This window comes from Triturus cristatus, chromosome 1_2 (assembly GCF_964204655.1).
Source record: "Triturus cristatus chromosome 1_2, aTriCri1.1, whole genome shotgun sequence".
Taxonomy (NCBI): domain Eukaryota; kingdom Metazoa; phylum Chordata; class Amphibia; order Caudata; family Salamandridae; genus Triturus; species Triturus cristatus.
Genome location: NC_140580.1, coordinates 994579615 through 994607322, shown reverse-complemented (window position 1 = coordinate 994607322; position 27708 = coordinate 994579615). Strand labels below are relative to the sequence as shown.

The window sequence follows — 27708 nt, the reverse complement described above, 5'->3', positions numbered from 1 at the left end:
TACCTTACTCACTAGCACATCTCACATTTATATCTATAAATTTCCCTTCATCCGCTCCACACAGAGAACAACCTAACCCGGAATTAATATAATCATTTTTTTGTCAAAGCTACTAATTGTATATATGGACATAGCTATGTGAATGTACTTGTGGTACTGTCTTGCATGCAATGCATCATGGGTAGGGTGGATTTACCATATCTTCTGCAAGTGTGCAGTACCATATGTGGCCAAATCAGGTCCCATGGGACCTCTTTTGGCCACATATGGTACAGCACCCTGCAACATGACCAGGTAAAAAACAATGCCATTTATAATGCCAATAACTCCAACTCCAACAAATGCAAGACCAATTGCATTTCCAATGCAATAGGTCTGGCATTTGTTAAAGTTAGAGCTGTTGGTGTTGAAAATGACAATGTTTTTTACTTTTGCTTTTTTATAACATTGGCAATAGTGCTATGCAAATATAATAACTCTACTGCAAATTAAAAAAGAAAAGTAAAAAACATCAACTCTAACTTTACAAAATGTGAGACCCATTGAATTGCAAATGCTTGTAGACCTGTGTAGGTAGACCCACAATTAATGGACGGAATGCAGAACAAATCAAAACATTCACCCACGGTCAAGAGATCTGGGTTAAATCCATCATTCTTTTGCTCACCATGCTACCCCAGTTTAGACCTGGCCAAATGCAAATCAGACCCCCACACCGCCCTGCTTGTTGCAGTACCATATTGCAGTGGTGTTGTCCATGACCACCTGCACCTACCTTCTTTGACGGTGGGCAAGAAAGCCTTCAATGCCAAGTGAATCACCCTTCACGCCAACAAACTGACGTGGAGCTGAAACTCCACCAGAGACCAGGGGCCTCTGATCTCCACCTCTCCTAGATGGCCTCCGCATCCAAGTAGTGATGCATCAGTGACCACTGTCAACTTTGGTGGCATAAGGAAAGAGGCCTGCCACTGACCCAATCCAGTTCAGTAGCCACCACTGCGGATCTTTTGAAGTCTCTGCTGCTATCTAGATACAGTCCGACAGATTTCCCTTGTGCTGTGCCCACTGGGATTTAAGGTCCCACTGTAGAACCCACATGTGCCATCTGGTATGTTTGGCCAGCATGGTGTAGGAGGCCAGCAACCCCAACACCCTCTCATTCAACAGCTTTGAAATCCAGGACATGGATTGCAAGATAGGATGCGGGTCCAAATGTCTTGAACCCTACGTTCTGGGAAAAGGAACAAAACCATACTGTTTCCAAAGCTGATCTGATGAAAGTGAGCCCCTGCCTCTCCGAAGGCCTCTACTTGCTGCAACGTTGCAGGATGCACCAGGACCAAACTCTGAATTGGCTCTAAAGACGCTCTGAAGCGAAACCAGGATGCATGGTTGTGCCATCGCACCCTCTCTAGAAGCGGAGAGTGGCGGGAAGGAGCAGATTCCTGCTTCGAATTCTTGTGCTTTTTCTTCGAATTACCAGAAGATTGACTGAGATTTAAATCTTGCTCAGGGACTGACACTTTCCTTTCGACTTTGACCGGTCGCGGTGTAGTGTTTCCGTGCGTCTGGTGACGTAGACTTTGGTCTCAAGTCATGTATGGCCTTTGGGTTCATCTGGTGCAGTAGTCACAGGTCTTGGAGTCGTGGTGAGACCCCTGGTACTACAAACAGACTTTGTGAATGTCTGTCCGAACATGTTTCCAACAGGCCTTACAAGGTTTAAATCCAGTTGTTTTAGGGGCAATATTTTCCTACGCAAAAAGGATAATGGTGTTGACAATGAGGGACTCCACACCTGGAGTAGTGGAAAGAAATGACAGTCATGCGAATGAATGCAGCTTATATGCAGGTTTGCTTGTCATTTACAGAGCTGAATGATGTCAGCGTAAAGCTGCATAACGCCACCTGCTGGCCTACAGCAGTACAGCTTTCTCAAAGTTTCCAAATCCAGTCCTATGCTTGGGAAATATTCACATAGTGAAGAATCTGTGGTTTGAAGTATACATCAGAATCCAGTGTAAGGGCAGTTGGTCTGGACATCATGTGTGTAGAGAAGACATTTTTCCTGCACCATTGCCCTACCAGCCTCATCAGTTTCTTAAATACTGAGCACATGTCCCTATGCACATGAATAGTGTTAGGGTGGGACTTGCTAGGCTTGTTTCCCTTACAACACATTGGTGCCATGTAGAAGCGAGTGTAAAGACTCCTTTTCATCTGAATAGACCGCTGGAGTGCTACTTGTGGTGGGTCGCTTCCTTCCAGTCTCACAGATGGAAAAATTTTACACTTCATCCAGAAACCAAATCTTGTGTGATTCTCTGCCTGGTCTGCATCAAAACAAAATCTGACAATATGCGAGTTTGATAGAGGACCTGAGGATTCCAGAAGTGCAGATGCTGACACTGAGTTATGCAACACTTACCAGTTTGAAATATCCTTATTAGGACTAGCAAAGGGGCCTACGGAACTTAAATGATACGTTAAACTGAGCTGCAGGTTTATATTTTTGTGTACTCCACTTAAAATGCCACTTTATTGATGTTAGTTTTTTCATTTTAGAATTTGTTTAAGCTCCTTTCAACAGGCAGTTGGGTTTGGCTGATGTTTGGCCTCTTCATGTGTGTTAGTCTGATTCTACCTGAAGATCACCGACAAGCTACTTAAACTCCGAATGCAGTATCTACATACTGTAGATACCCGATGTCTTAAAGCAAAGGTGTTCAAACCTTAAAATGCTAAATTAACTCAAAACATGCTTTTTCCTCAATTACAAGACAGTCATGCATGTTGTTACCAAAAAAGGTTTGGCAGATAGATTACAGTTTAGCACAGAAGAACCCAGGACAAATATGACCACGCAATGTAACATTGTGAGAAAATGCGAGTCAGTAGACTAAAATAGCCTGGCCTCCAGAGACCCTAAAATGGGTAAAAAATCTCCAACATCTAAGCGTAAGCTGGAGGGTTCCCTGATCTGACTGTGGTTTCTACTTTAGAACCACAGGGAACTTAAGTTACAGCTTGGAAGGAAAACAGACAGCGACCTTTGCAACAGTAATGTAATGAGAAAACACAAAATCTTCCCAAGAACTTACTGAAAAGAGTCGAGCTCCCGCACCCAAGATGCTCAGTCATGGACAGAGTTAGATTTGAAGGCTTTGACTGAGAATAAGCCACACGTTCCAAACCATGCATCCGTAAGATTCAGAAACCCTAAACTATTTGGCACTAACTTACTTATTACAAGATATTTCCAGAGTTCAATAAGCGGTTTTAACACATGAGACGATCCTGAAACAAAGAAATTATGTATGGAAGATATTAAAATGCCCAGTGTGTCCATCAATTTAATCTCTTGTATAGTTCTATTTCGATACCGATGAAACCACCTGTTTTCTGTAGTCCGCTGGACAAAAAGATACATATTGAGATACCTGAGGAGGAGGTTCTGGCGGATCTCCAGGTAGGATATCATCTGCTTTCCTAGGTTCTGGTAGTGCTGCTGGGTTTACTGGCTTCAGTCCAGGTACTTCCATATGCATGGCGCCGTCTTCTGATGAATGGCTGGTCAAAGCTAACAATAAACAACAACAAGCAAAGAGCTCTCAGAAAAGTAATTCTTTGAAAAGGTGTAGTTCATAAAAAAATAAAATGTTGCTAAATAGAGAAGACTGGCAGCAATACCTAACAACCTACAACCCCATTCCTACACTGACAACAAATTTCCATGTTCTGAACAGCAGTCAGGGTTGGAACATACACTGCAAAAGTGTGTTAATATTATCCACAGTTGGGCGGATTCTGGGATACCATCTCTTCACACAGTCTTCCCCTCAAACTCACCCCTGTGAGCAGATCTGCATTCAGTCATTTCACCACATTGGTGGAAATTCCGCATAAGCAATCCCTTTTTAAGAGGACACGTCCACGTTCATTCGGTCAGACAGGAACGTAATGTCGACTTCATAGATGCCAAATGTGCCCACCTGAGGTTCGGTTGGCAGTGCAAGTACCTTTCTGAATCATGTCTAATGTGATAAGAAAAAGCTATTCGCTGTGAAAACACATGCTACCTCCAGGCCAGGGAGACAAGTCTGAGAACGTCAAAGCATTTTTAAGAAAATCTGTGGGATTATTATTGGCTGTCACACAACCCTTTCAACACCTGTGAAAGGTTAATTTTACAAGATTTACTTGCAGCCTACACCCAAATTTCTTAGCAGATGTTAAGAAATATGGTGTCACCTTTCAATCAGGGCAGGTGCTCTCTAACCATGTCCAGACATTTACAAGAATCTCAAAGAAAACAAACCTGATTAGGCGTAGTTTACAAAAATAAATTGTTTTACGATGGAGTTGACATGTAGCAATCAACAATCTACATTCATTTGTAAGTGTTCCCGCCCCATGTTTATCCTCGCAAGGAATTTTCATGCTCTAAACAGCGGCCAGGGTCGGAACGTACGCTGAAATAGGTTTGTTAATACCCGCAGGTGGACACACTCGTGGACACCATTTTTCATGCACCCTCCCAAACTCCTCTCTCCCACAAATCCAGCCACGTGAGCAGATTTGCATTTACAAAAATGTTACCATACTGGCAGGTATTCCTTGTGAGCAAAATTCTTTTATGAGGGCACGTACTACCATTTTGCATTCTATCAATTAGAATTGCAATGAGCCTTAAGGCGTCACTAGTTTTTTGGGATGTTTTCAAAGCATCACAAAAGCAGTTTTGTTGTGCAAATACATTCATCAAATCTATATTGAATATATAAGTGGCATGTTATCGTAAGCTTCCTCATGGATGGTGCTGCATATCTCTTAAATTTGGGTCATGCTGGCACTCTCAAAGACCGTTAATCCTGACCTTACTAACAATGACTCTCAGAAGTTAGCTCTAGATTTAGCTAGTTGTTTCTCCATCTCTTGCAGGTCTCGGTTACTATACACTGAGATTAATCTAATCTGTAGTGTTCTTGGACAGGTGCCACTGCTTGAAGTAATCTTCCCTGTACAAGCTTCCTATTACCTCATCTCCCCAAATCATTTTGCAATTCAAATAGCAATTCAGCAGTATTATATTGGTGTAAAGAGTAATGAGATCATATGGCTAACATTTCCAGACACTTTTTGGGTTCTCCTGCTCAAATCCACAGCTATACTTAAAATGTTACATTGCGATTGTGTATTCTCTGATTTAGAGTATTTCACATTGAGTCCAGAAAATTACAGACATTTTCTAACAATTGTAACAGCAGTAGTGTATTTCCTGAGTGAATCAAGCATATAAAGTCATCAGCAAAGATGGCCCATAGACAAGGTCTAAAACCTTTGATGTTTTTATTTTGACTCACTCCCTTGACACTATCCATATTCTAAAAATAAGTATATGCCTTGGCAGAGGCATCCCTGCAACATTCATTGATCCAAATGCATTTTCCACATAAATATATTATCAATTTTAATTATAGCTAGTGGTTTAGGAAGTGTGCTAAATAATCTGCCTTAAATCCAACCTTCTGTAGGAGATTATCAAAACGTTTCAAGGCTGAATACATTTGCAGTATCAAAGGTAAATGACAAAAAGAGTAACCAAACTTTACTGATCACAAGAAACACACAAACCATCCATCTAATGTTGTGGATTGCCTAACTGCTCTTGTTTCAAAATCTTTTAGAAGGTTTTCAGAAAAGTAGCAAATATAATCCGTGAATTTATAGGCAGCTCATGGCTAAACCACTGTATCTAGATTATCCATATTGAGACATGCAAAAGAACATAAACATAGAAATGAATGAGTATCTTATTTTCTGGGGGGAGATTGCTAACAAAGCGAAACTAAAAGGGAGTTCAGTCTTCTGCTGCTCCATAATCTTGGAATATACTTCTATGCATATATGTACTGGGGATATGCAGCTTACCACTGTAAACCAAAAAATGACTCACTTGAGGTCTAAAAGACTAGAATTCCACAACTCATGTTATACATTCTTCAAAATGTATAGCACCTCACGTGACACACTGTCACCAGTCCTTAAGGTATCCTCTTTCAAACACTTACAAAGAAAACACTTTCAATGCTCTAAAACTCTACACATAATGGCCTAGTTTGACAAGCCTCTCTTCTACAACCAAGGACCAAATAACATTGCAGATCCGCCCAGCGATTTATTAACTCGCAATTACTTCTAGGCAAAAATGACCGCGATGCCTATTGCATGACAGGTTGAATGAGTAACTAATTCAGTAAGTTGACTGGCTAAAGAACAGGCTGTAGACCCACCACGTCCCTGGACTCTGTTGCTGGCAAAGGCAGAGACAACAGATTATATTTTTTCCATTGAAATGGGTACGCCAGTCCTATGGTCACGTCTTTTATAAGAAATGGTCTTCTAGTTAGCTCCGTTGCGAGTTAGCACCTGTCTGATCTCCTATATACAAATTATAATCACTCATTAAATGCCTACTGAAACCTTAAAAGTGAATTTGCCATTTAAATCTTTTATCTGCTTCATTTAATTTTTCCTATCTCACCCAGATTTGTATGTTATGTAATATGTGCCAGCTGTTTGATCCTCGCCGTTTATGGTGTGTGGGTAAAACTCTCTGGATTCACTGCAACAATCCACAACTGGCTGTATCTTTTGTTTCAGTCCGTTAGTATTCTTTCTCCAACTTGTTTTCCTGTTCATGCCAAACACTCATCTCTGATGCGGAAGAGGCATTAAATATACATATGATATTGGCGATCGTAGTCTTCAAAATCTTATTCCATGTGACCTTCACTCAATATTAGTTCCATGGACTCTTTCACCCAGAGCTATTCTTGCCAAAATCAATGCCATTTAGATGAGGTATTTAGTGACGAAACTTATGCAAATGCATTTTGTGCCGGTTTTATCCGTAGCCCATAAGAGGAGTTAACAAATTTTCCCAAGCACTTGCCCCAAGGCCTCATTTGTTGATAAGTGGCCATGGTAAATGGTAAAACAAAAACACACAGGGAAACAAAAACACACAAACTTGCACAAAAAGGATTTAACAATTCAGTGCAAAATACTCCCAATTCCTTGCGCTGATTTAGATGACAATCTATACGCTCTAGAGAAAGAGCTGTTTCAGTAAGCTGGAAGGGTTACTTTTTATAACCAAGCATCATGTCTTTATTACAGAACAATGGGTTGAACAAATGAGATGCTTCTTTTAACAGTAGCGAAATCTGAATTCATACCCTAGTCATATTTGCTGTGCCATCTGTAGTTGGCCTTTTATTGATATCATCCTCCCCTCTCTATGGCTCTAAAAACTTGATAGTGTTGAGGGCTCACCCTAAAGCTCATCAACGTAATGAATACTTTTTATTAGATAACAGGAGTAGCAAGCATTTATAATGCAATATGTATCACATTTGCGCGAGTTAGAGCTATTGGCTTTGTAAATGACAATGTCTTTTACTTATGGGTTTTGGGTTGGAGTACAGTGGCTTTTGGGACCTTATAAGTGTTTTGCGAGGCAGTATATTATCCTGGGTGCTGTGCTGCCAGAAGCCATACATTGTTTTATGAGTAATTATTTTGTCATTGATTGTTTATACGTTACAAAACTGAAATATTATGACACCATAAATAAATTAATACCATCACAATAAAATCCGACATTACAGGCTCATTGCTGTGTTCTGCTAGGAACACTGTTCATGCTGTGTGAAAAGGGACTGTGCTGTAAGATGGTGCCATAGTGACCAAAGCCCAGCACATGAGATCTCCAAACAGCTTCGTTCCTATATAGCCCCAACCCAAACAGCCCCGGGTACAGCTGTGTCTTGGATTCCAAGATAAGAATGCCCTGCTGCAATTAACTCACTCACTTGTGGAAGGCTGCAGGTCGTTCCAGGGGCTGGGCTGATGCAGGAAGTTGGACCAGGACACCGTAACTTAAACAAGCAGGAGGGAGGAGGAGGCAGCTGCAGCCCAGGGAGCGTGGGAGCGAGCGTTTGACAAACATGTGCAGGGTATTAAAAATGCAAAAATAAACATTGGTAGAACGTATGCTACTGTTTTTTAGAAACTGCTAAAATGCTGAAGTTTGGCACAAAGCAAGAGGCAGCAGAGAGTGGAAAAGTGGATATTGTTGCAGGAAAGCATGTCGTGCCTGCAACAGGAGAAAATTATTGAATAGTGCTCACGGACTGTAAATGAAACATACTGAGTAACAACACAAGTAAAAGGCCAGTCCTCATGGGAGGTTACAAAAGCAGAAAAGGCGGTACTAAGGAGGGACTACTAAGCCTATTCATAAATCAAAAGCAACCATTTAGAATGGACAGTAACAGGAGCCAATTGAAAAGATGGGTGGAAAATGGGCAGAGCTTCAAGTCCAATACCTGAATATAGCATAACTCGAAGAGACAGAGCAAGCACTGCCTAGGTGAGACCTAAAAATGGACCGGGGAGCCTTTAGATATTCTCTTGTCTACTCTTCCACTCTTAAGAATTGAGCTTCTTGCAATAAGTCAGTGTTTCAATGTTCCAACCTTTGCTGTATAGACTTGCATTTAGCAAGAGCTCAAACCCCGCATGTTTAGGGTGAATGATTTTAAATCTCATCTCTCCTGTGTGTTTAATGTTTGACACATGCATCACAAATGCAAAGTCAAACAGCAGACACACAGGAAAAGGCATCTATATATATCCAACATTTAAAAATGTATTTTATTTTTATTTTTTATTCGATCCAAAGCAAGTGGCAATCTTGCTCAGTTACATAAGTATTTTAGCACCCACTAACAAAATCCTACACAGCATGGCAGATTTACAATATGTGGGTTGTCCGTTACACAGAAAGAAACATGAGATATACTAGAGAATTACTGGATGACACTCTCAGCTCATATGCTCTATCATAGGCCCCCATATCTGGATACCCAATTTTTGCCTTTTCAATGATTTCAAACAATAGCGGCTATATTCTAGATTAAAAATATTTTAGAATTAGGCCCGCCCCATCTCAAACGATGGGGCATAATGCTGCAACCAAGCTGACGCAACATACAACCGTGCTACCGCCACAGCTATAAATATAAGATATCTAAATGTATAGCCTGATTGGCCCTGCTTGAGAGGATCACCAACTCCTGTTAGCATTACATCCATTGTTATATGGACATCAACCCCTGTGATTTCAGACAAAAACTCCTCAATATGCCCCCTCAATTGCGTTAGATATGTACAATCATAACAAATTTCTAATGTCAGCCCTCTCAGTCGCACATCTAAAACACTTCCCATCATTTGAACCCCCCCCATTTCATCATCCTCACCGGTGTATAATACAAATTAAATAATGTCTTGAAATGTTGGGCTTTCAAATTGGCTGACATCAACATTTTCCCCGCAATATCAATTGATTGCTGCAGATACGCACCTTCCTGTCTTAGCCTAGCACACCATTTCCTATCCTGGACTTCCAAATCGACCTGCTGTGTGTCCATTAACATAGCACACAATACACCTATTGTCGCCCCTTGTTTAATTGCCTCTACTGGAGTGTTAGTTTTCATCCCAACCTGCTTATGATGTTTCAATAAATAATCCCAAATTTGCAAGTATTTAAAGAAATCATTGTTTTGCAAACTAGATCTGTCAGCTAAGTCTGAAAATGAAGCAAGTAATCCACCTTCAAATAAGTCTCCTAATTGCCTTATCCCATTAGCACTCCATCTCTCCATCCTTAGCTCCCAAAATATAGCAGGTAGTGCGAGCGTAGACTTTATAGGAGTATAAAAACATATCCACGAAATGGCTAAACGCTTACAAACTGACTTCTATACCTTATATGCTGCCAGCACAACCTTAAAGCGTGTTTTTTTAAAGTAGCTTAGCTCCGGGAACTTAAATAAGGAATTTCTAGCAGCTCACCCCAACAACATCTCATATATTGATGGGGTTTCTGCCAATGAGTCCCCTTCCTCCCCAGTTAAAATCCGCATATTTTGAAGAAGACACCCGTAATAATAAAATGTAAAATTGGGTACGGCCCATCCCCCCAGATCGCGTGGTAGCATCATAAACTTGGAGGCCCAACAAGCTTTCCTTTGCCCCCACAAGAACCTATCACCTATGGATTGCAATTTCTGCAATTGTATTCTAGTCAACTTTAGAGGTACCGCCCTGAAATAATACATAACTTTGGGGAGGATACTCATCTTTAGCACATTGCACCTCCCCACCAGTGAGAGATGCAAGCACTCCAACCAATCCAGTTGTTATTGGATCACTGAGACTATACCTCCCCAATAGACCTCTATTAACTCCTGCAATGACATTCTGATTTTAATCCCCAGATACAACGCTTCCTCTGTTACCCGAGCATCTCTGGGGCAGGCCGCTTTGGTACAAACAATTTGAGGTTTTTGGGTGTTTAATTTATACCCTGAAACCTCCCCAAATGAGTAAGCCAAGCTTTCTATCTCTACAACTGCTTGCTCTGGGTCTGAGGTCGCCACTGTGACGTCATCTGCATAGGCTAAAACCCGTGCCTGATATTGCCCAGAAGTCAAAGAAGTGATCTTATTACTCTTTTCCAGCATTACCAGGAACGGGTTAATATACAGGGCAAATAAGAGCGGGGAGCAAGGACACCTGTGTCTTGAACCCCTGCCGATATACACAGGCTCGGATTCCTTACCCATTACACAAATCCTAGCTTGCTGTGATTTATACATAATTTGTATAGCCCTGATATAGCTTGGACCAAACCCCATCTTACGCACAACTGCCCATAAAAACGGCCAGGAGATACGGTCAACCGCTTTTTCGGCGTCAAGAAAGATCAAACCTAGCGTGCTATGTTGTATATTAGCATAATCTATCAAAGTGATTACTCTATATGGTTGACCGTGCTCCTACCAGGTATAAATCCATGCTGATGAGTAGATACCAAGAGCGTGATCACTCGCACCAGCCTTATTGCTAGGATTTTTGCGTACACTTTGCCATCCGCATTTAATAAAGAGATTGGTCTATAAGACCCTGGCAAATTTGAGGGCTATTCTTTCTTCTTAAAAACAACTATATTCGCCTCATCCCATGATGGTGGCGGGTTCCCAGACTGAGCCTCTTGAAATGTAACCAACATGTCCTCCTTAAGCATTTGAAAAAGCATTTGATAAACCTAGAGTGGCAGCTTGTCTAGTTCTGCTGCTTTTCCACTAGCCAGCGACCCTATTGCCTCCCCAAGCTCCTCCAGTGTTATCGGGACATCGAGTACTACCTGCTCCTCTTGTCTTAAGCCTACTAGCTCTAATTGTTGAAGAAATATCTTTATGGCCTGGTCATGATATTCATTCTGTGTATACAGCTCTCTTTAAAAACATGAAATACTCTCAAAATGCCCTTCATAGTTTCTACTATATTCCCAGCTGGATCGACCAATGCAGTTATTTTCTGTAGAGATTGTTTTACGCGTAACCTCTGTGCCAAGCAGCGCCCTGTAGCTTCACCATATTCGTATCTTTCCTCTTTATAGACCTTATATTGACTAGTGATTTCTTTGCTCCATAGCCTGTTGATTTTATCTTTACAGCAAGCTATCTTGGTTTGTATTTCCTTAGCTTCTACTCTCTTCCTTCTCCCCTGTATGAGTTCCTGCTCCAATTCCCTTAGATCCCCCAAGAGTCCCTACATCATGATCTGTTGCTTCTGCTTAGCCAATCCATAACTAAGCGTCTCTCCTCTCAACCCTGCCTTCAGAGCATCTCATACCATGGCACTAGAGGTGGACCCTCTATTGACATCCAAAAATTGTGTAACCCACATTTTCATATGGTCAATAAACGGACCATCCAATAGTAGTTTCCTATTAAAGGTAAATGCCCTACCCACCTTCACTTGACTAATCCTATAAACATCCAATAATGGTGGACCATGGTCCGCCTTGATCCTGGGCCACACCAGCATTTTTGCCCCCACAATGAATGGCCTAGACATAAAGACATAATCAAGCCTAACTAATTTTTCCTAGAGCGTAATGCAAAGATATTAGTCTATTTTGGTAGATTAAACTGCCAGAGGCTGTATCCCTAAAAATAATACTAATTGGAATACTCAAGGAGGACGGATACCCCCGATATAATGATAATATTAAAAGGTCTAGGTTGCCTAACTGCCAAGAGACAGAGCCAAACTTTGGTTATCACCGCCTGCACATATTGTATGAGATTGGTGATGGGGAACGCATAGATGCAAACTGTTAGAGAAAACAATACACTTGATAAGGGGTGGCCTACACAAACATGCACAAATATGGGACTCACAGATTTGGTCTAAACATTCAAATGCACAAGTTAGTGTTCTCTGATTGACTGGAATTACAAAGATAATATTTCTTTAAATATGTGTGAAATGTGACGTACAACGTGGTTGTGTACACCTCCAGTATACACCTCCAGTATACGTGGCTGTACTTTTGTAGTACATTAAAATTAATAAGGAAAGTTACTGAAATACATATTCAAACAGAACTATGTGTCATACACATATACGTGGTAGATCTTAATGTTCTTGCCTGCTATGGGCACGACAGGAGATTCCATGTAGAGGAGGGAGATGGCCATATACAAGATGCAGCGTAGAGGTATGATGCAAGTTACAGGGATTCACTGTGATCTTTAGGTCTTCGTTTGAATGAGCTCCTATTGATTCTTCTTTAAGGGTTCACCTCTTATTCAGCCAAGGTCGTTGAAATGCATTTGTAAAAAGTGGTGAGCAGTGCTAGGAAATTAGCTCAGTATAACAGTGCATAAATGAAAGTGAGTATGAGCAGACAGTGGTCATCATGATCAGTGATGCAAAGGGAGCTGTCAGCCGCCTGGATGGCTGCTGTTTGTGCTGCCCTGCAGCCTGAATCCTGATAGTCCTATAGTAAATGAATAGTATTTAATGGAGGGCTAACAATGTTCAGCAGTGGCTGGAGTATTCACCGTTGATGTAATTCACTGCTGATGATGTGATATAAGCAGATGATGTCCTCAATTGTATAGGCGGCACAATCCGTTCACTTGGGCGCAGAATAAGGTGGTAAGAGAGATGATGGCCGATGAGTCACCATCAATTATTTTTTTTCAGACCTTGCCTAGTCTTCTTTAATTAATTATTTTTATTGCACAGTATTTGCCTGTGAAGTGTTCTATTAGTCCACATTAGGGTTGCTGCAATCCTTGAACGCTTGAGAGAGAGCTCTGCTTTAATCTGTGGCTACATTGCTGGTACTGGTTTGATAGGTTATGATCTTTAGCATGTTGTATTGTTGATTGGTGCTTGGGCGTAAATGGTGGCTTGGATTCTGCGCTGAAGGCATCAAGTTAGACATTCTTTCCTCATAACATCTGGCCCTTTACTCTCTTCAACAGGATGGGGTAATTATACATCTAAAATGGTGGCCTGAACATTAGCCTTTCTGGTGGCAATGCCCTGGCATCACACACACAAACACACGTACAACTACATATATGTCAAATTGGATCCGTTAACAAGTAAACAAGAAGGCAAGCAGACGAGGGAAAAGTGCTGTTCCGAAAACCTGTTCTGAATTGCCAGGGAATGAGGGTGACAGTGTACACAACTTACAGGTTAAAATATGAGTAACAAATCTCAGGTTGCTAATGCACCTACTACAGAAATCTCTAAGGAAGCTTTGGGTGCATTCTGTTTTTGACATTAATGACATTATCTTACTCATATGTTTGGCAAAAAAAAGACAGGTACCTCGTTTCTCCCCATAAGAAGCAAGAGTCTTATGTATAGCTGTATTTTATACAGAGGGTTTTTGTATCAGAACATTGGAGATGCTTATGTTGGGTGGTCATTATGGACTAATTAAACAAAATTAAATATCCTCGCAAGAGAATTAGGCAATCAGTACTACCCCATTATTCTGTAATAGTCGTCAACAATCATTTTAATCTTCATTTAGTGTATAATGTATCTTGGTTACTGCATCAGTATCATGTTGGAATTCATTCCCCTCTTCTAGTTCCCGTGTAAACTGAAGTGAAAGTGTGTCACTTGAGGAGTAAGATGTCACCCGAGGTCACATTTGAGTATATTTTTAATAAAAATTATATGTTTCAAATACCTCCCAGAAAAATAATTTGGTCTTAAGCAAACTCTGTGTTGCAACATTTTTAATGAATACATTCTTCATCGCCATCAGATACTGGGTGATTAATGCTTGGGTTGAAGTGGTATCTGTTTAACTCAAGGTTAAGGAATAACTTTCAAAATGGTTTCCAATATCCTTTCAATATAAAACTGACTGGTAGTTTTCAGATAAATATCTGAAAGCAGCCTATCTTATTTCGGCCTTGCAGTTACCGATGCCCTTCTGCTTCGAAGCCGATGACACAAATGTGACCTGGGAACCTTTTAGTTTAAATTTAGTAATGAGTCTGGCACCTTGCCATGTCAAGTGTCTTGAAATTGTTTTAGCACTATCTGCTGCCTCTGCTCCCTCAAAGACCAATAGTTCTATTTCGCAATCAATGGCTTGATCACATGGGCAGTGTCAGCATACTGGTTTTAAAGCTGTTACGAAACCACCAGCATCACACAGAGTAAGTAGACTGTTTCTCTCCATATTTCCATCGTCTTTGATCTAAAATGTGCAAAAAACTGTAAGTGTTGTTGTGGTCTTGTCGAACACACAAATTACACTTTGTGTAAGTTTTTCCACAGAATTCTCTTGTGACACTTTAGGCAAGTGTTTTTTTAATGCAAGCCAAAAGAAAAATAGAGGCACCGATTCAAAAAAATTAAAGATTTGTTCTAAGGTGAAGGGGACTATGGGTCCACAGCGCACAGATTTTCTTTAAGCAGGAGAAAATTCATTGAAAAATATTGTTTAAAAAACATAATTACGTTGTCCACAAGCTGATACAGCAGCACTCAGAGTAGGAAAGTTTTAAAGAGGCAAACAGGCTCTGGGGTGATTTTTAGGTCTCGGCTAGTGAAGGCTGCGCTTGCGCAGTCTCGCTCGCGAGATTTAACGTTTTTTAATACGGGGCTTGAACCCGCCCCTCTTCTCCATTGGCTGGCTTCCTAAACGGAGGCCAGCCATTGGAGGAAAGGGGAGTCTGTCCGTTTAAGCCCCGTCTTTTTCGGATTCGGGGGGCGTGTTTTTTTACTTTCTTTCTCTCCTCTGGAATGTAAACATTCCAACATTCCAGCCAATGGGAAGAGGAGAGAAAGAAAAACACGCCCCCCAATCCGAAAATGCCGCTGCGTTTATCCGAGGCATTTCTGCTTGACCTCGGAGAAAGGCGGTGGTGTTCGTGGCGCCGGCTGGTGCTCGTCGTCTCCCCCTGCTCTCGGCTCCCTCGGTGCTCCGGTGTCCGACCTCGGCGCTAGATAAAGGATGTGCGTCTTGTTTCTTCTTGCATTTTGAAGCCAGGAATGTGGATTTTTAAAGGAATAAACAGCACTAAAACTACAGAATGGAAAAAATAACTTGGGACAGAAGGAACTGCTGATGGATGGAAAGGGGCGGTGGCTGGCACTGAGCTCGCGGCAGTCCCTGCTCGGTGTGTCTTATGAGAGAGCGCGCTCGCGCTGCTTATGTCGAACGAGGCTTCTGCGCTTGGCTCGTTGTAAAGGGGCTTTTTATGTGGCGCAGCTTCGGGGCGCTTTTTAGCCTTGGAACTTCTTAGTTGCCAGGAAAGACCTTAGCCGTACTTGAGTGCGCAGCTAACGGTAACGCGAGGCCGCCAAGAAGCCGCCTTTCCCTGCGGCCGGAGGCGGCGGCTGGAAGGTACCTGTTCTCTGAGCTCCTCTGCGCTTCCGCACTACCTGTTTACAAATTTCGGAACGATTTATCACCAGGCACGCTCTATGGGAGATGGACAGCAGCTGAAAACACTACTTGCAAATAGGTGCCGAGGTTTTCCGCGTGACACCAACAGCCACGCCCGGCCTGTCGGCCAACTGCATGTTTCATTCTAGGACATGTAGTTTTGATATTTAACGTGGGAAGCATGGGTTTAAAAAGCCCAGCATGCCAGGGGCTGTTGATTAAACGTCAAGACTGGCTGAAGGCATTGGACACGACACAAAGAAAAACAAAATATTGTGGAGCAAATACTTCGCCTGCATGGAGTGCTGAGTTTGCTCAGGTACTATTTCCTGCCTAGTCAAATTCTCCAGTGATGAGAACTTCACCAATCGGTGAAAAATGACTAGATAAGCACATATGTATGTATACATGTATATGAGAGACATGAAAAGCACACCTGGCTACAGAGCTTTGGAGTACTGCAGAATGGAGGGAGGATATAATCAAAGGGGGTGGGGGCACGTTGGAGGGTGGGGTTGAAGGTTGCCAGATGCCTACATGTCAGCAGGTTCACCAGTTCCAGGCCAGGGCTTGCCTTTTGTAAATTATTGTTCACTCAGTTATTTTAGTTGAACTCAGCCAAGATTACAACTCTCAGAATGCATTAGATTAATACTGGAAGGCCTATGACAGCGAAATAAAGTTCCTAACCAATGCAAGCGCCAGCAGCGGGCTCGGCTCCCTCGGTGCTCCTGTGTCCGACCTCGGCGCTAGATAAAGGATGTGCGTCTTGTAATGGTAAGTTTGTCCCAGCACAGCATTCAAATCTGTACCGTAGTCCATTAGTGTACACGGAAGTCTATAATGTGTGCTTTATGAGCTCTTGTCAGTGAAACCTCAGGACTGGCGCGCGAGCTGTGACGAGTGTCTGTGAAACATGAAAGGGGTGCCTTGAAGCGCTTCACAAGCACGCGAGGCGGCAATGCTGGAGGCTTTTGGGGTCAGTGGAATGCCAAGGTTCAAGCAGTCTGCACACTGCTCAGCCCCCTTCTTTCACACTTCCCCCCCCCCCCCCCCCCACTCCTCCGCAGGCTGCTGGCAGTGCAGTCAAAGGACCACGCTGATGTCAGGTGTTTTTTTCTTTTTGTTCCCTGGCTGTCATATGAGCGCGTTACACAAACATCCTTTATCCTGGTGCCGCGGCCTCTCCCTCGGAGCTCATTTGCATGCCGTAACAATCTTTCCTTGTGCGCATTTTCATATCTGAGCCGTGGGAGGCACGGGACAGCCCCCTTTTGTTCACACACAGCTTTAAAAAAATGTTGGAGTTTGTTTTAATGTGAAATGTTTTGTTTGATTATTCGGGTCTCTTTCCAAGCCCATACGTTTTCAAATCACCTGCATGGGGAGTGTGTGGGTAATTTTTGGAAACGCATCGTTCGTAGCAGCGATCAGTGCATAGCACAAGTTACTTACTAATCAAGCACCCACTATGTTTTTGTGTATAACAGCTTATATATTATTGGCAGTCGTATAACGCTATTAGATATTCGCGTGGAGCCAAGCACTTTATGTAGTGATTTGTGTAGCGCTTCCAACTATTGGTATTTCAGTATAGCGCTTTGAGGTGTTTTTTGGCCTCTTGCGCACGAATCCAATTATCGACACGTTGCTTTTGTTCCTTCTGGAACATGGCTCTTTTTGCATGTTTAGTTGCCTGTCTTTTCATTTGTTTAAGATGTGCTTCCGTGTGCGAGGGCAGTAGCCTGGCGGATTGAATTATCTAGACTGATAGCCAGTGGTCACCCCCAGCCCAACACACAATCAGGTGTCGCCCCTGCCCCAGGGAAGTAAGAATGCAGTTACCGCATAGACCAGTCTTACATCTATATATTTTATTACCCATAGACAACAAACAGAATAGCCCCCTTACTGGACCTCCTGGGAGCCTTTGGCACCTCATCAAGCAGCGCTAGAAAATGTATGAAGCGCTATAAAAATGCAACCGATCAGGGTCACCCTTATGTTCGAAGTATGTAACCTTTTCTGGGTCAAGGTGCAGCATACCGTTTACCCTATCCTTTCAAAAATCTGGTTTAGGATATATATATCCAGTGCTTCCAAATGTCGAGGTACACTGTCCCCCTTTCTCAGTGTTGCGTAGTTCCCCTCCCCAGAGCAGGGAACTCGCACCTCTCAAGTCCGCGCAAAGGGTTCTGCTACAAGTGCACATTTTCCATATTATCAGCCCTCCTCCACCCGGAATGCACTGTGCATGCTGGCCTAACCCCGACAGCTCCCACAGGGGAGATGAAAGGGAACCTGGGGGGTTTTACGATCTGCCATTGACCAAGAATAGTGGGCGATTTGTATTTTTATTAGTGAGCACATGGAGAAATGTCAGTATTTGGGCTAGCAGTTGTGAAACAGAAGGAAACTTTCACAAAATGGAGATAAGTTATGCAACCATGATGTAGTTATGTGCACTGAAGATCTGTATGCCCGCCCCCGTACCATACGAGGATGACATGGGCAATGGACGTACCCGTGATAACATTCTGGGACAGTGTGCTAGGCTGGTGTGTGTGTGAGTGAGATGTCGTGTTCAGAGGCAGCCCTCTGTATGTCTGTGTAGCTCTCTGTGTGTGGCTGTATGTGTATGTGGCTCGGTGTATGTACGTCTTTGTGAGTGTGGCTTTGTGTGTGTGGCTCTGTGTGAATGTGGGTGTCTGTGTGTCTGCAGGAGCTTCTATATGTGTATGTGTGTGTCTTTATGTGCCTCTGACTCTGTGTGGGTAAATCTGTGTATGTGTAGGTGGCTCAGTATGGGTGGCTCTATTTGTGTGGGTTGCTCTAAGCAAATAGCTCTGTGTAGGTGGCTCTGTATGACTGGCTTTGTATGTTTGCCTCTGCGTGTGTGTACAAATACAATAGGTCTCACATTTCAGACAAATTAAGCTACTAACATTGCGAATAACAATGCTGTTTCTTTAAATCTTTTTAAGGCAAAAACAAAAGCAATGTCATGAGCAATACCAATAGCTCTAACTTTGACAATGCCGAGACCATTGCATTGTAAATGCTTGTTAATAACATGAGAAGGTGGTAGGGTGGGAGTTAGGGAAAAAGAGGGAGAGCAAAAACAGTCCTTTATATGTACTGCAATTCAAATTCTGATGTCAGACTTGCCACATGCCAATGAATCAAAACACCGAGACTAAAATGCTCCTTGGGCAGGACAAGCAAAAGAATAAGGAGGAAGACTACTGAATCAGCAGTAGGGAAGATTAGAAATCCACCCAATCATGAGTATGGGGCTGAATCAAAGCTCACTATCTTCAGCAAAACACAGCTAAATCGGTCTGTTCTAAAAATGGGAACAGAGATTACTTAAAGAAAAACTGGCACCATAGAAAATAAGGAAGAGTCAGAAAACCATACCGTTAAAAGAATCAGGAATCAACCACATAGTCATTACTAAAACAAAAAGCAGACCAGTAAATCTTACCAAGCTACAAGCATGATTGGACTAGAGACACAAAATCAATCGCAGATTATTACATAACCCTCATAAAACATTGCTCCTCATTGATTCCACAGGAGATGCAAACAATAGAAGTAGGGATCACTGAAAACCATCAATGAAAGGACAAAACTGAGAGAAGAAAAAACTGATGAGATATCTAAAGGAACTGAAGCCCCAAACTCTGGAATACAAACTACAACCACAATTACTCTCATCTTCCACCAAGTCAGATATCGAATAACAACCCCAGCCTCTCAAATCAATTGCTCAGTCAAGAGGTCAAATAAGCACACACTTATTTACCTAGGATTAAAGTCAGGACGCCACCGAACAGGATCAACTCTGCCTCAGTTCAATTGTCTGTATAAGTCAATAACAAAAACGTGGAAGCAGACGAGAGAGAAAAGAACACAATTTCCCACCTTCCAAAGTCCCGCACACTCCCAGGTAAACCTAAGTCATACAATGAAATAAGACCGACCAATATTAATTTGGCACAGAAACAATCATTTGATACCCACAACTTACAAAGGAGACACAGACACCTTATTTTTAGGGTGAAAAAAACTTCCTAAACTGGATGTGTTAAAGTAAAAACATAAAACAAATGTGTTCAAAGAGGCTTTCCCATTTTTCCAGAAGCTCCTGGGACTATCAGCCATTTTCCCCACAAGGGACAGTACCCAGATCAATGCAAAGCAACCATCAATGAAGCACATAATTGAGTAACAACTGGGTGATCACTGCCCCATCACAGACATAGATTCTTCAGTGTTGGGAACACCTAATAAATATCAATAACAAATTAAATGGCTAACCATAACAGCCTACTGAAAAGATTCAATTATTTTGCTGCAATCACATGTACATCTGTAGTGGGCACTAAACTGTTCCTGAAAATTCAGTGTGCTCCACAATCAACCTCATCACCAATCTTCCGCAACATGTAAGTGTTCTCATTGCCATAATTAATTAAATACCACAACTTACACTTGCAGATGTGTACAGATAGATACTTTGATCCACCCCTAAAAAACAGGAACAAGTCTAAGCACAATACTTTACCCCCAAATGAGGGAGAGCTCTATTTGCATCAAAGGCTTCAAAACTGAGATTCCACTGTAGAGCAGAAAAAAACAGTTCAAACCCATTCACATGGGACACCACCTGGTTGTATTCCCTGTTCCAACTCAGAATGTAGCAAATCTAGGATTGATATTCGATTCAGAGCTATACTTCACACTTCCCGGCCACTCCACAAATAAACAGTGCTGTAAAAGACATCAACGTCCTACTACCACTGGTCCATTGGATCTTCCATTCCTTCAAACTGGCAACAAGGTGAAGTAACACTGATGTAAGGCACACTGCTGTAATGCACTATACTGACTCCCACTGAAATCTAAATTGAATTATAAAGTCCTGGACTTCATGGACAGAGCATCTTGGACCAATAGCCTATTGGGCAAAATAAATGAGCCAAACCCTCTGTACTAACAAGGACCCACCATGAACTCATTGCGTAAACAATCTGCTTCTCCAAGCCTAAAATGCAGGGAAAGAAGACAAGAGCCAGACCAACATTCACTATACCCATTTGATCCCAGGTCTCTGCTATACTGCAATTGGTAACAATCAACCACCAAATAACATTCAAAAAATTGTCTTCAAACGTATTACTCATTTCAGACTCGAGGTTTAAAAAATCTCTTGACATAATAAAAGCCAAGTAAATACTTAGCCATTGAAGTACATCCTCATCCACTCTCCTCAAAAGTGTTTATGAGATGCCACAGTGGCTGAAAGGACACATGTTGGCGATTTCTAAAATTAAAAAGTAAATAAATCACTAACTGTTGAGTTTCCAATACTATTCGTATCAACATCTCAAGTTGTTTTTTGTATATTCACTCACTGCGTTCTCAGTTTCACATAATCTGGACTCTACTGCTCGGAGGTGCCGATTCAGTTTTCTGCCAATGATCGGGAGAGGCCAGATTTAAAGGGTGGCATCTCCTTGTGATTTAAAGGAGAAGGAGAACTGAACACCCTTTAATGGTAGGAGCTTGGGCATTTATGTTTGCATGCTGAAGCTGGCTCCACATCCGCGGTACATCTCATTGACTGGGAAACAGCTTCACGCATTAGGTCTCGCCTGAGCCAGCTCATGCGCTGCTCTGGCGAAACTTTTAATAAGTGCTTCAGAAAATGCTACCACTGTGGCCTAGAGCTTGCGTGCATGTGCGCAGGCATGCGCTTACCAGCGGAGGCACCATATGGCTTTCCTCTCTCGTCATGGGTCACAGGCCCTAGCTGTTCTCTCCTCCCTCTGCATTCCATTCTCCTTATCTCCAAAGTTGAAAACAACCCAGGGCGGACCTTCTCCAGCCTGCTCTTTCCACTCTCAACCCCTCCCTTTGGACAGAGAGGAGGGAAACTGCTCCTGTTTGCAAGCCTCACCACTATTTATGCCATGGAAGTTTGTCAATAGGGCATGAACATTGCATTTCATTTCTTGAAAACAAGTGTCCCTGTCTCCCTTTCTACTCTGGGCTGCTCGCTCCTCTGGCCCCCACCTCTAGGCTTCAAGGTCCGAGTCTGCCAGCAGCTTCGCTCTGCAGCTCTTCTCTCCTCCTTCTCCCCCCCCCCTTTTTCAGAGGGGAGGGGAAGGGAGGCCTGGTCCATTGCAAGCTTCTCAACCAGCAGCTTTAGGTATGTCATAGAAGCGGCCACTTTACCCTTAATACGCATTTAATTTCTTTCTTTCTTTATTTTTTTCTTGCACCAGATTTGTATCTGTTTCAACACACAGCATGCCCAAGACAGAAAGCAGCCTTAACCTCTCCTGCTCCAACAAATGCTCACATTCTTTTTCATTTCTTTACCGTCTCTATTCACATTGAAACCTCCTTCAACCATATTTTAAAACGAAATTCTAACAGACTGTCTCCCTTGCAAAACTAGGGGAGGGGAAAGGAAAACATACCTGTCTCTCAAAGACCGACCAAATTTTAATTCTGATCTCTAAACAGTAAACCACACGTTGTCAATTCATGAATCTGTATTTCATTTCGTCCTAGTGCACTTTTAAATGCATGTCTATTCAGTACAGACTTACACTGTCCTGAACAGTCACAAAACTGCTTTCAATTTAAATGAACACTTCTTTCCTAACATTTCTCTCATGCTGCACAAACTTCCTATGCTAAAATAAATGTACATTCTAATACTTCTGATCAGACCCATATTTTTACATTTGTTACATTCTACAAATTAAGAGTGTCATCAAAAAGGGGGAGGGTTTTTGCTAGCTAGGCTCATTTCAATTAATGTTTTACAAAGCAATGATGACAGCAAGAGGCCAGATTAAACTCATTCCAGGCATGTTCAAAAAGAGGTCAATTCATTACTCTGCCTGGCAAAGCAATTTCAGAATACTCTTATTTTTTTAATACAGTCTGAGGACTGAACCACAACAGAACAGTCTAGAGACTGTACCAAGTCAGAGGCAACCCCAAAAGCTACCTCAACAATTCAAGACATGCAACAGAGTGTCACACAAGTGCGATGCACTCCAGAGACTGCGACTCGTACACAAGGCATACTTTAGACTGCCGTGCACGTGTCATGCATTCGCAGACCACCACTCAAATATAGGACCCTCGGTGGACTGTCATTCAAATTCACAACAGTCCAAAATCCCACACAATGTGCCCATAAGAGGTGACAGTGAATCGGCATTGGCCCTCACATATTTTATGCCACATGATGCTAAACATAACAGGACCAATACCATATTTAACATAAATATCACATTTTTAAGTTACCTTCTGGAAGCACTAGCTGCCTCTTTTCCAATCACATAGAAGAACAACATACAAGGGATCTTAATATAAGATACTTACGCCGTCCCCCACGGACAAACGCAATACCAGTCAAACTTACTGGTCCAAAACCCACATAAAAAGATGGTCCAAAGACCAATGTAGGCAGAACTCGCCGGTATGTGTCGTGCTGTGCAGCTCAAACAGCTCACTACAAAACACAGTCCGAAAGCTCTACCTTATACAGAGCAACTCGACCCTGCCATGAAGCACAATCCCAGAGCCTATCTCATACAATGTAGCTCAGAGATTCACCTCGTGACACGACCCTATGGTCTGTCCTAGTAGCTCCAGAACCACTACGAGACTCCGCCCACAGACCTGCTTCACACAATGGAGTCCGACACCGCTACAGAGCACAGCCCAGAATCCTGTCCCATATGGTGCAGCTATGTTCAAGACAAAAGGAACTAAGTCACTTACCTGGTATGCAACTACTACGTGACACAACTCAGGGGTCTGCCTCTTCCAAATGTGGTTCAACACTATCTATAAGAGCAGCCTTTTAAGTTCTGCCTTTTAGCTCGACCACTATAGAGCGCAGCCTTAAGGTCTGCCTCTTCCAAACAAGTTCAAACAAGGACAGCTCCAATCTGTCGTCAAGGCTCACAACTGTCTGCAGACTTCCGTACAAGTGAACCTGCGTGTTGCAAGTGTTGCAAGTCGCCCCGCAAGCACAACAGGAATCAGGACAGATGACCTCTCTATCACCGACGCTTGCGTAGCACCCCTCTCTGACACTCTTCCTCCTCGAGATTCTTCCGCGATCATCTTCTACATTAATTTGCTTAAGATAATTGGTTCAGCAATTCGATTCTTCTCAGCATCTCCGTCTGGGACTTCGCCGTGCTGTCAGACAGCATCCTGGTCTCTTGCTCTAGCTAACTAATGCTACCTCAATTATACCTTTCTCTATGCTTGTACCACAATATCCTTGGTGCAACAACATCAACTGTTGCATGGGTAAACACTTATAAGGTCCCAAAAGCGAGGCCTATCGGTTATGCCAATGCTTGTTTTTGTCAAGTAAGCAGGCCGTTTATATGAGACCTCGCTCTTCTTCGGTTTCAAGAGAAGAAACCAGGATGAGGGTGGCCAAGCCCAGACGGAGGATCGACGGTTATATTTCAAATTCTTAAGGAAGCCCACAGTCTCCATTGTTACTTTAAGCGGCGATGGCTCATTCGATTACATAATTTTAATGATTTTTCTAACATTAATTACCAATAGGAGTAATTTCAACAACCATCTACCAGATGACGGCAGCAGCGTTATTATTTCTGAAAGAGAACTACAAGGAAGAACAGGTTATGTTTATTGTTGTAATAGGTTTGCGTTTACCGCCTCAGAATGACCGCTTGAGAGCATGCCAGGCCTCTCGTTTCCGGAAGAGGCTTATTCTGTCATCTCAGTGTAGTTAATATTATCGATAACAATTCAGAACCTGCCATCTCACACAGTACCGTTCTGTGACACGGCTTCTTCGCCCATCTCACAGCGACACTGTGAAAAGCCACTGTCGCACAGTGATGCTGTAAACATTTAAAACCTGCCCAGGGCACAGGAGGTGGTTCCACATGAATTCGCTCTTGCTGTGTGGAAGAGTAGGTGTGACTGCTGAAGCAGGAGACCCCAAAGCCCCACTCTCCATGGACCTGGCCTTTCTTCAAGGACCCCACCCTCCCTGCACGATATCACAGTGAAAGTATTCCCGGTTTGGCAGGCCTGCAATGAGGCGCCGACGACAATGCAGACCTAGAGGCAAAATGCCTGACACTGCTTTCTTAGAATTTGATATCCGTTTCGCCAGAGAAGTTTCGACTGAGCCTTACTGCCAATTATATCGCTCTCGGTAGACACTTCCATCGTAGTCTGCAGGCTCTTTTTCTCGGGAAAGGGCGAGGCGAAAGCGGGAGCCGCAGTACACATTGGCCATTTAAATCCGTGCGATACACTTCCTCCAGCCTACTGTTCTCATTCTCTGCTATGGTCTTGGCGGCGGTGAACTCTTTCAATTTTCTCTCTCACTCATGCTGCGTGTCTCATTTTGATTGAAGTTTTCTATTATTAATCGTTTCTAGTTTGGATTCAAATATTGATGATAATGCAATGTTTTTGGGTGTCAACAGAAAGGCCAAGGGACCAGCAGAAACTGGGACTATTCCACACCCTGCTTGAATATACATAAAGACATACAAAAATATTACGTTCTACCTACTTTTCAAGCCAACAGTCCATAGAACTGTAGGAGGAGCAGGGGGGGGGGGCGGATTTATGTGCATTTAAACTGCCAGCGCATGAAGTGCTCTTTCATGTATTGTGTAATTACATATCTTTATGCCACACTAACCTCACTTTGTGGTTTGGGGTGTTGCACATAAATATATAGCTGGGGTGTTGCACATATATATATATATCCAAGAAAGTAGTGACTCAAAAAGATGGACTCACCAACGAATAAAAAAAAATATATAGTGGAAATATATTTCTGTTCTTGCGGACTCATTTGTTTGAGCCACTTCTTTCTTGGATATTTCATTTCTTTGTGACTGCATCCTTTGTGATCTAGATTTTGCCCTGGCTAGCTGTTATTTTCTTGTGAACAAAATATAAATATATATCATTATATGCGTAAGATTTCTTATTGAATGTTTGCCATTGGGTTCAGAAAAGAAGACCACCAGTGAATTATTTCCCATGATTCCCAGTGCTGAACTAATTTGTAGGATATTTAGCTTCTCTAAATAAAACACAACATTTCGTCTTTCTTTCAGTCCTGGTAAAGAAAATGGTTTTACAATGACAGTGCTGCTCGGAGATATTAATTAGCACACCTGGTAAGTAAAGAGGAGGGAAATTTTCACATGCCGATGTAATTTCATAATTTTGTGTTACCCTAGTTGCATTAAATTAGGCTATTACATCCACTTGCATAATTTAGCCACCAATGGTGGAAAAATCAGAACGCGGGAGCAGAGGAACAATGAATGACTGAACAGAGCATGAGCTGTTGCTCTTCATGCGGTTACTTGTAGCGCTATTTTCTTAGCACAAAATGCATCTTCACATACATTTTGAAACAAAGGATGCATGTTCTCGTTCTCTCTCCCTCTCTGTCTAGCTCTCTACCTCATCACACCATTCTTGATACAGGCATTTATGAATGAATCCTCCTCAGTGCTTAAATATATATTTTAATTGAAGAACACTCCCGCACAATGTTACACTTTTCCACAGTGCACTGTATTGTCTCTCTTCGCATGTCTTGTGAAACCTACGCCAACAAAGGTTAAAGGTACGTTATAGGTGAAAAGGCCAGTTAAAACATACTGTTTTAAATTAACGAAACCACTGAAATTCATATAGTTCATTTATTCATTCATTATAGTTCTCTTAAGTAACTATAACTCATGCCCCTACAATGCGCGTGTGGCGCAGTATTGTCATCAATGATGTAATTTCAGATGTTGCAGTAATGTTATCAATGTTGTTGTAGGAAGGTAGGATCGTTCTAGCATGATTACCCCCACTTTGTGCTGGTGTCAATTTGTTTTTTGACTATTCTGACTGTGATCCTGCTAATCAGGACCCCAGTCACTGTGCTTCCACCATATATTTACTATGGTAAGTACTTCTGTACCTCCCCAATTAGCTACTTGTGTACCCTTGTAAGTCCCAAGTATATGGTACTGATCTACTGAGGGCATAGGTACACCAGGCCAGTATCTCTCATCGGAACCGCTGGGACCAAACCCCTGTACACCGCATCGACTTGCTTTTGCCACGGCTTGTTGGCTCTGCACTACGGAGATCTTAGGGCTACAAGAAGCTCCAGCATCTCTTCCTGCCAAGTACAGTGTCCTCGCTGCATCCTCATGCACCACTGGACTTCATCTTTGGTGAGCTGCTCGACGTCCTTTTGCGACTCCTGTGCCTTCGGCCTGTGGGTCCCCTTAAAGGACTTCTGCTCCATTGGACTCTTGCTTGCTCGGAGCCTGCTCTGACTCTCCTGCTCGTGGCGAGTCCCTTGGACTTTGCTAGTCCCAAAGTTGCTCCTTCTTCGCTTTTTATGCCTGTTGCATCTGCCAAGGCTTGTTGGTGCTCCCGCCGGAAACCGACCCCCCCTGGTCTTCCTCCTTGTCGCCTGGTCCCCACAGCTGCAGCGACAAGGTCACCGTAAACTCATCTGAACCATCCAACATCGTTGGGCATTGCTCTTCCGTGCCTCCTGGTAAAATTCTGAGTGGCATAGACTCTGTTCCCTCTGCTTGTAGGTTCTTCACTTCAAGAATCCGCCTTTGGATTCCACCGGACTCTAGCAGTCTTCTCCAGCGGCATCTTTCCTGAAGTCCTCCATTTTGGTCTACGGCGGTTTCCGACGTCACTTCACACCTATGCACCCCGCTTCCCTGGTGTAGGTATACTGGTTCCAGGGGTATCCATGGGTGGGGTGGCTCTCC

The 27708-nt window shown here is 42.7% G+C and overlaps 1 protein-coding gene across 1 annotated transcript in view; it reads right to left on the bottom strand.

The window, feature by feature from the left end:
- Window positions 1-27708, bottom strand: part of MAN1B1 (mannosidase alpha class 1B member 1) — a 313998-nt gene that overhangs the window by 223081 nt on the left and 63209 nt on the right. The window contains exon 3 of the mRNA XM_085611248.1: window positions 3444-3583. Coding sequence (XP_085467374.1) covers window positions 3444-3583 — 140 coding nt within the window. The remainder of the gene's footprint in view (window positions 1-3443; window positions 3584-27708) is intronic.